Source organism: Gossypium raimondii, chromosome 1 (assembly GCF_025698545.1).
Source record: "Gossypium raimondii isolate GPD5lz chromosome 1, ASM2569854v1, whole genome shotgun sequence".
NCBI classification, from domain to species: domain Eukaryota; kingdom Viridiplantae; phylum Streptophyta; class Magnoliopsida; order Malvales; family Malvaceae; genus Gossypium; species Gossypium raimondii.
Genome location: NC_068565.1, coordinates 11,042,451 through 11,052,152, shown reverse-complemented (window position 1 = coordinate 11,052,152; position 9,702 = coordinate 11,042,451). Strand labels below are relative to the sequence as shown.

Below are 9,702 nucleotides of genomic sequence, written 5' to 3'. Positions count from 1 at the left end.
AGTGTTTTTGAACAAAAGTTAAACCCGTAACCATATAATTAAAAGATAAAATAAACAATTAACACATCAAATCTCGTGATTTATATAATACATCTAATACAATATAAAGGTGAGAAAGTAAACTTCTTAATAAAAAAATCATTGAAATAAAAGAGATATATATGAAAGGAAGGGCTTAAAACTAAAAGGAAGAAATGAGAGGGATTGACAGGTTGGAGAGCCCCCTTTCAAGTTCTTCTTTTAAGAACAAAACAAAATAAAATAGCCCCACCCTACACTCTCTTAAAAATTGAAACACCCTAAAAGCCTTACTTTAGCTTTGACTCTTCTCACCTTTTCTCACTCTCTCTCGCTTTTAATCGTAGACCCACCCCTCCTCTCTCTCTGAACACATTCTCTCTCTAAAGCTTTTTTTTTTTTTAATCATAAAGTCTTTCTCTTTCTGTCTTCCTTTCTTTACTTTCTCTCCACATATTTTCTGGGAAGAGAAACTATTAATTCCCTTTTTTTTTTAAATCTATCTGTATTGTTTGTTGGTGAGTCAAAGAGAGAGAAAGTTGGTTTGTTTTTGCTCCACTGCTGAAGGTAAGCCCTTTCTGATCTTCCAAACTATATCAGGTACCTATTTTTTTTTTTGCTCTTAGCTTTTAGTTGGTTTTGTGATTTCCTCACCGGGTCTTTTTTAGCATATGGGTCTTAGTGGGAATTTTTGATCCAAAGGTAGGACTTTTGTTTCTTTGAGAGATCTTTACTTTGTTCTTATGTTCTGCTCTTTTTGTTTTCTGTGTTTAAATGACTGCATTTTTTTTTCTCTGGCCCTTTCAATCTTGGTGACTAAGAAGGATTGCATTTCTTGGTTGTTAGCTGCTCTCCTTTTTACCACAATGAAATTGTTAGAATTTTTTCCTTTGTTGCCTTTATTTTTGGAGATGATCTGGTTCTGTATGCAATTCTCTCTGTTTTTAGCCACTTTTCACTGTTCTTTCCTATTTGGTGTTCTGTTTATCCTTGATTTGAGATGAAAATGCTGAGGTTTATCCCGGTGAATTGCCCATCTATGAATTTGAGTCTTATGGTGCTTTGCTTAATTTTGAAAAGGTTGTTGAAATGACTTGGTTTTGAGATTTAATAAATGGATCACCTGAAGGAATACAGTGTGAATTCTAGGTTTCCTGAACTTTTGATGTATAAATCAAGCTACTGGTTTTGGTTTTTAGATTTTCATTTAGGGGTATATATGTGTGTGTGTGTGTGTTTATATGAATATCTAACTCATGTATTGAAAACTTTGTTTGCAGGTGGTATTTTTCCGTTCTTTCAGTTGGAAAAATCAGTTTTTGGGTGATAAAATTGAAGGGGAAGGTAACCGTGCATCCGTGATTGGGGGTAACTAATGAATTTGTATTCTCTAATCTTTGTAACAATTTTGCATTCTTTCGATGGCCTCAAAATCTAGTGTCATACATTCCCCTGAAAAGCTGAGGAAACCATTTGGTAGCGAAACTGGCGAAGGGAATTCTTGTCGGCTGTCTCCTATACAAATCACAAAGACAAGCGATTTAGCGCCAGTTACTCCAAGGATAGTGCCTAAGAAACAAAATTCTGTTGTAATCACGGAGGGTATGCAGCCATCAAAACCTCATAAATTAGAATCCGTTGATTCCTTGACGAAGAAAGTAGATTCAGGTCTATCCCTGAGTGGTGGATCACTAGAAGATTCTCGTGAACAAGAAAAGAAAGCATCGGAGCATGGGATTAATTCAGCTTCAGATAAATCTAGTGATGGGGCCACCGGCCTTGCTAAGACTAGCGGAAGTGCCAAAGTTGGTGATCATCCTGATTATAATGAGAGTGGTAAGAGCAGTATTTGCAGAGGTAGCACAAGCAGTGATGTGAGCGATGAAAGTACGTGTAGCAGCTTAAGTAGTAGTATCAACAAACCTCATAAGGCAAATGATATAAGGTGGGAAGCCATACAGGCTGTCCGAGCGAAAGATGGTGTGTTGGGTTTGAACCATTTCAGATTACTGAAGAGATTAGGCTGTGGGGATATTGGAAGTGTCTATCTTGCAGAATTAAGTGGTACAAAGTGTTATTTTGCAATGAAGGTGATGGACAAAGCATCTTTAGCAAGTCGTAAGAAACTTCTTCGAGCTCAAACAGAGAGAGAAATACTACAATCCCTGGACCATCCCTTCCTTCCAACATTGTATACCCATTTCGAGACTGATAAATTTTCTTGTTTAGTGATGGAGTTCTGCCCCGGCGGTGATTTGCATACACTAAGACAGAGACAACCAGGAAAGCATTTTACTGAGCTAGCAGTGAAGTATGGAAATTCCTCCTTATAGTATCTATTGAACTATCTTGATGATTTCTGATTTGCTTGATAATTATTTCTTTATGAGTTGATTACAATAGGTTGAAACCAAATTCTGATTGTCCTTGCTATATTTTGCCTTCAACATACAGATTCTATGTAGCAGAGGTTCTCCTTGCTTTGGAATATCTCCACATGCTTGGTATTGTATATCGTGATCTCAAGCCAGAAAATGTTCTTGTTCGAGAAGACGGACACATAATGCTTTCAGACTTTGATCTTTCCCTTCGTTGTGCTTTCAATCCAACACTAGTCAAGTTGTCCACACCTGAGTCTGAACCATTGCAAAAGAATTCAACTTATTGTGTACAACCAGCTTGCATTGAGCCCTCCTGCATCCAGCCATCATGTGTGGTACCTACATGTTTTTCACCTCGCTTCTTTTCATCAAAATCCAAAAAAGACCGCAAGCCGAAGAATGAAATGGGGAACCAAGTCAGTCCATTGCCTGAGCTTATTGCTGAGCCAACCAATGCTCGCTCCATGTCATTTGTGGGAACCCATGAGTACTTGGCTCCCGAAATTGTCAAAGGTCAGGGACATGGAAGTGCTGTTGATTGGTGGACTTTCGGGATCTTCTTGTATGAGCTATTGTTTGGTAAAACGCCTTTCAAAGGATCTGGGAACCGAGCGACACTCTTCAATGTCGTAGGGCAACCCTTGAGATTTCCAGAATCACCAGTAGTAAGTTTTGCCGCAAGAGATTTGATAAGAGGTTTGTTGGTCAAAGAACCACAACATAGGTTAGCCTATAAGCGAGGTGCAACTGAGATTAAGCAACACCCTTTCTTTGAAGGTGTAAATTGGGCTTTAATTCGTTGTGCAAGCCCCCCGGAGATTCCAAAACCAGTTGAAATCGAGCGGATTCCAGTCCCCACATCATCAGCTGGCGATAAACCTGCTGTTCCTGTGACCAAGGATCAGAAAAACTATCTGGAATTTGATTTCTTTTAATTATTCTAAGAACCATTTTCCCTGTTTGTTTCCCTTTATTTATTTTTTCTTTAAAATTTGAGAGAAATGTAGAGTTTACAAAATGTTAATGATGTGCAAATTAAGATTTGTAGAATGATAATGATCATAATCATATGCTTGATGTCTTAATTTCCAACTTGGAATTGCATAAGTGAAAACACCATGTTGGTAAAGCTTGTAAATGTCTCAATGTTTTCTGTTCCAGTCCCTCTCCATTGTTGGACTTTCAATCTCAATGATCAAGATCTTCATAGTTTAGATTCCATAACTTTCAGACACGAACATGACAATAAAATAATAATTAAAACAAGACATGAAAGATAATTCATGTACACACCCAACACAAGCTCTGGTCTATACACTGTAACACTGATTTGTTTCCCTTTTGGGGCTCCTTAACCAGCCCATTTCAAGACAGCTTGAATTATATATCTCAAGGTCTGAAACTTTTAGGTCCAGAGCTTAATTTTTCTTTTGGGGGGTCATAAACTTAAACATTGGGTTTTGTTGTACCAAAAATCTCTGATTAAAACCAAATTACATTACAATCAAAGCAAGACTCTTTTCACATTTACTTAAATCAATCATTAAATAAAATGTTTAATGATAAATTTTATCCATTTACTTTACAAAAATTGAAAGCTTAGTCCCTCTATTTTAATTTCACAAAATTTGATTCTTGTAGTTTATGAAAAGAGAAGTTAGTCTATTGACCTAACAATAAACAGTTCAATGATTAACAAAAATAATAGCTCTGCAAATTTATATGTAACAAATTAACAAAAATGAAAAAAATTCAATTCAGTTTGTTTTCCAATAAAATTAAGGTAGTGTCTGGAAAGCCACATACTAATTAGATTTATACGCAATTGCTTGTAATTATACAATGGTAGCATATTTGGGTAACCGGTCCCACTGATTTGGGTGTAACTGAAGCACCCTAAGTACAATTTTCAACTCTTAAGGGAGGATGAGAATTGGAGTAATTACACAAAAAATTACACCTAAATTCAATTTTAAAAATTATTTTTATACAAGTTATAAAAATTGTAAGTATGAACAACGTATGAATATTTAGGAGGGTTATGACAAAAATTCCTTATATTATAAATCCTAAAAGAATTATATTATAATATATTTGTTTATTTTATAAAGTTATAAAAATATTATTCAAATCTTAAAAAGTTTTTAAAATTATGGCCAAGAAGTATGTTGTATATTATAAAATAATATATTTATTTATAAAAATGATATAATCTTTTGGATCATAACTTATTTATAAAAAATAATTTTCTAAAATTATGACAAAAAATATATTGTTTATAAGAAGTATTATAAAAGTTTTAGACAATTTATAAAACATTTTTTATAAAGGTTTTATATTATAAAAATATTTTTTACTTAATTTACATATTATAGTATAATAAAAATGATATAATCTAACATAATTTTTTCTCCAAATTAAGTTTATAAGTTTTTATAATTAAAGCAATAGACTATTTGGACCGTAAGTCCAAATATTATAAGGTCGATGTTAATTATGCAAAAATAAAATGTTTTATTACACTATATCATGGGGCATAATACCATCTGAGGGAATGATGCTAGACATAAGTACCATAGACAGCTTGTAAATGCTTTAATTTGAGACATTCAAAGTTTTGAAATGTGGTTGAGAAGATATTTGTTGCTGTAAAAAATTTTCACAATCTTAATTATGTAGATTCAAATTTAGTTGATAATGAATTCGATCAATGGCCAACAGATGATGATAAGGAGAATATGTTAAATATTAAAAGGAACAACTCAACAAATATTCACTAGAACAATTAGATAAAATAATATGATTTTAATTCAACTACTTTTTAGACTAATATAAAATACATATGATGATTTGATTTTAACATTTGTTACTTGTTTAGAAATTATTTTATCATAATAATAAAATTTTAGAGTAAATAATGAATTTTAAAAATATAAATTATGTATATTTATAATTACAATTTGTACTACCAAATATGATATATGGAATTATAATGCAATTACACTCTGTCGACCAAACACGTTTAGAAAATTACAATTCTTTGTGATTACTTACTCCTCTAATAATTACACTCTCGTTCAATTATAATGTGCTTTCCAAACAAACCCTAAAAGAAGTTTTCCTTTAAGGCAGTGTTTGGAGAGCTACCTAGCAATTGTTTATAATTACACTGGATTGACATGTTTGGATAACTATTTTAATTTGTGGATCCCACTTACATAAATAAATTACACCCAAATCCAATTACCATATGTCTTTTCCATCACTTGTACATTATTTAACTTTTAAGACATTATTTGTTATACAAGTTTAAGTTATAATCATGAACACATATTACTATTTACTATTTGGGATGGTTATGAAAAAAATTTCTAAAGTTATATGTAATAAGGCCCAATTGGCCCAGACCATTACAAAACAAAAATAAACTAAACCTTGGCCCAAACCCAATAAACCAAACCTAAGCCCAATACAGACCCTAGCCCAAAAACGTTAATATTTCAGAAAACCCTAGGCAGTAGCAGCAAGTAGCCACCGCAGTCTCCAGTCGCCGCAAGTTTCGTCCTCCACGCGTGGCGTTTCTCCGCAAACACCGCTCCTCAAGCACGTACCTGCAACAAGCGAAAGAGAAGAGCAAAAAAATCGGGCCAACAAACAACCGAATAGATTTGTTTGGATTTATTTTCTTTCCCATTTTCGGCTATAAAAGAACCGATTAAAATCTGTAAAAAGGGGGGGGGGGAGACAGAAAAGATACAAGAAATAGAGACAAAATACAGAGAATTTATTTTTTTCGAAGGTGTTTTTACTTTGTTCATCGTTTCTTTTTATATATATTATTTTTCCTTTTATTTTCGTTTTACTTTACCTAAAACAACAAAGAAAATAAGCGAAAAAGACTTACCTGTTCGTCGAGGTCGCCGCGCCACCATCATCTCCGCCGTCATCGGAGCTTTGGTGAAGGGGCAGATGGGCGACGGCGTGGAATGGGTTAAAAGAACCCTAGCAGAACCACTGCTTTTCTTTTAGAAAAAAGAAATAAAATGATTTAAAGCTGAGCCATTTAGTTTGGGGGGTTGGGGTTTGCGTGTCTCCATCTAAATGGGAGATTTGCGCCATCGGTCCCTCCCTTTTGCAATGCGTTGCAATCAATCATGTTTTGTTTTTTAAATTGGGTCGCAGTTTTTTTATTTTTATTTTTTTATTTTCAATTTGATACATCGTTGCATAGTGCTTTGGGAGGAAAGGAATTATTTCCATTTCAGTCCCTCATGGTTGCTTGCGTATTCGAATTGATTTTTTTATTTATTGTTGAATTCGCCCCTGCCTTGCTGTCATCTGTTCAATTTAATCTGTTTTTTAAGATTTTTTTTTATGTTATTACCTTATTGTATTATTATTTGTTTTTATCATTATATCATTATTATTATTATTATGCTTTTTATACATAAACTTACGCACCTTTTTATATAATTTCCATATATGTATTTTTAAGCTTTTATAAATACATGTATATATTTTGTATACCTTTTATTTTTATTTTACATATACTTTTATTCTATCTTTTTTAACTTTTATTTATATCCATTTATATTTTAAATATATGTATATATACTTGTTTTTTATATACGTTTTATTTTTATTTTCATCTTTTTTACATACATATGTACATATTCAATTTCTTTTTAAATACATATTTCTTTTCATATATTTAATAATTGATATATATATATAAACCTAAGTATATTTTATTTTTTAAATATATATATGTATATATAAATTTTGCAAATACATGAACATACCTTTACACTTTATTTATTTCCCTAATTTTCACATGTATCAATACATATACTTTTCTTTTATAATTTGTACATACATATATTTCGGGATTATCATAAGCCTTGTGCTTTATATGTTTCATTTTTTTCATACGTATACAAGAATATGTATGTTAAATATGTGCACACTCATATTCTCGAATTTGCTTGCACATTATACTTGTATATATTTTGTGAACACATATCCATATATGCCTTACATTAAAGTTTTGCTTTATATTATACGTTAACTTTTAACATACCCTTTTTGAAAATATTTTGGTTTTTACCATTCATCAAAATTATTTTCTTGATTTAAAGTTTTTTTTTGAATAAAAGTATTTTTGGAAGTTTGGGATTTTCGAGGAAAATTGAGCCCTAACGTATTGGGTTCTGATTTTCTTTGTCAATCTTAAATGACTGAGAACATTTTTGTTCAAAATGCATAAAAGTCATTTTTGGGAACTTAACTTGTTGTGCCCTAACGTATTGGGTGTGGCATGTTACTTTCTCGAAATGAAGATTTTCGTATAAAATAAAAGTGATATTCAAGTTTGGGGAATTATGAGGAATTGTACCCTAACGTATTGGGACTCGATTTCTGTACATGACTTGAACAATTGGATATCCTTTTGCAAATTTCATCATTCAAGCTTATTTTAAAATCTTTTTAACTTTCGACACAAAAGACATCAAATAATCAATTTGGCACCGATTTTGGGCGTTACGAGGTGCTAACCCTTCCTCGTATGAATCGACTCCCGAACTCGTTTTCTCAAAACAACGAGACCAAAATAATTTTAAGGTGAGTGATCACACCTTAATAAAGGATCGGTGGCGACTCAGCTTTTTGTTTTTAAAGTCGACAACTAAATTTTTGTTTTCAAAAAAACGGTTTCGACATTATATATTATAAATTTTAAAAAAATATATTGTAAAAAGTAATTAATGTCTATTTTATAAAGTTATAACAAAAAAAATCTATTATTTAAAATTTTAAAAATAAAACTATGGACAAAAAAAGTATATTATAAAAATATCTACATGTTATAAATGCGTTATGATATGCTTACTTATAAAAAGTATGAAGATAATTTATTTTAAAAAAGATTTAAAAGATTTGAGGTGAGAATTCTTTAATTTAAGACCTTGAAAGTTTCAAAATGTAATTGAGATAATATTTTATTTAAAAAAGATTTCCCATATTAACCACATCATCTTAATATAGCATAGTTGAATCATATTAACATATTGCATACTTCATAACCTTATTCGTACATGGAAGAAAAGAAGATCTTGATAATCTTAATGACACGATACAAATTCAAATTTAGATGATGATGGTGAACTCAGTTAAGGACCGTCAACTGATGAAAATGGGTAATAAAGTATATGTTAAATGTTAAAAAGGAAATAAAATGCTAGAGAAATTATATAAAATTGCATATCATATTTATTTTTCTTCTCATTTTTTTATTAGTAATCGTATTATTAACTACTTTCTTGGAATAACATATTTATGATAATTTTATTTTAACTTTTGTTACTCATCTAGATATTCTTTTATCGTACTTGTTGCTACCTCAAGTTGCTTATTTGCTGAAATGCAAAACTATACTGGAAGTGCTACAACTTGGCATTGAGAAAAACTATGTAAACAAAATAGAAACAACATAACGGTTTGTTTACGTAGTTCGATTTCCCTACATGTACGAAGCCTAACTCAGTGAGTAATTTCACTATCTTTGAACATGAATACAACAAGTGATTCACACTCTATCACTCCCCAAATATAGAAAACTCACCTTTGTACATAAAAGTCTAGAACACTCATCTCCAAATCCCCCTTAAGAAATTAGACAGTAAATTCTTTCAATAATGTTTACAATATAATTTGCACCATCTCACAAAAACGTTCCTTAATTAACAGGTTTGACTGCACTCAATAAGCCCTCATCCATCACCTATGCAAGTCTCTCCACACATATTCCATTTGACTTATTAATATAAAATTAAAGAACAATCAATCGAAGATATAGCTTCCAAAATAGCAGCATAATTTTGATCGATCCTCCATATTTCAAGTGTCGATTTGATTCACTCGAATTCAATTCAGTCTCTAAAAACTAATGATTGGTTTCCATAGACGGACCAAAAAATCTTCAATTAAACAACACATGACCAAATATAATGATTTTTTTCATTAAATTGTCAAACCAAATAAGACAAATACTTAATTACTTCAATAACAATTTATAATTGACACTACCGAGTATATATTCTACCTCAACTGTACTGCTAATTTAGTAATTAATATGCTATATTATCGGGATGTCCATTCAAATATGCTGACAGTAAATAATCCTGAAAATATATGAAATAATTTTTTTAAAAAAAGATGGTCCTGAATATACGTATTTAAATTTAAATTAAAAATATTAATTAATTGGAATAGATTTAGGGTAGCACGTGGGATTGGAATAGAG

At 31.4% G+C, this 9,702-nt stretch overlaps 1 protein-coding gene and 1 long non-coding RNA gene across 4 annotated transcripts; one reads left to right on the top strand and one right to left on the bottom strand.

Moving 5' to 3' along the window:
* The first annotated feature begins 412 nt into the window (after positions 1–412).
* LOC105782173 (serine/threonine-protein kinase D6PK) lies at positions 413–3,491 on the top strand. Of its 3 annotated transcripts, none has more exons than XM_012606719.2 (3): positions 413–585; positions 1,299–2,329; positions 2,473–3,491. In XM_012606719.2, exons 2-3 carry the CDS (start codon positions 1,440–1,442, stop codon positions 3,332–3,334), a joined length of 1,752 nt encoding a protein of 583 aa, XP_012462173.1. In that variant the 5' UTR covers positions 413–585; positions 1,299–1,439; the 3' UTR covers positions 3,335–3,491. The 3 variants fall into 3 exon arrangements, with proteins under 3 accessions (XP_012462173.1, XP_052487657.1, XP_012462198.1); XM_052631697.1 differs by having other exon boundaries at positions 413–618; XM_012606744.2 differs by lacking the exon at positions 413–585 and adding an exon at positions 616–720.
* A 2,264-nt stretch (positions 3,492–5,755) lies between these two features.
* LOC105787212 (uncharacterized) lies at positions 5,756–6,475 on the bottom strand. The gene is made up of 2 exons (XR_001131481.2): positions 6,304–6,475; positions 5,756–6,010 (listed from the first exon to the last, which is right to left on the bottom strand). It is a non-coding gene; the product is annotated as an uncharacterized LOC105787212 (long non-coding RNA).
* Positions 6,476–9,702: the final 3,227 nt, after the last annotated feature.

What these genes read in the sequence shown, in the direction of transcription:
- LOC105782173 (XM_012606719.2), top strand. Translation starts at nt 1,440, where the DNA reads ATGGCCTCAAAATCTAGTGTCATACATTCCCCTGAAAAGCTGAGGAAA. An exon ending in TTTACTGAGCTAGCAGTGAA is followed by an intron (nt 2,330 to 2,472) that starts GTATGGAAATTC and finishes TTCAACATACAG; the next exon opens with ATTCTATGTAGCAGAGGTTC.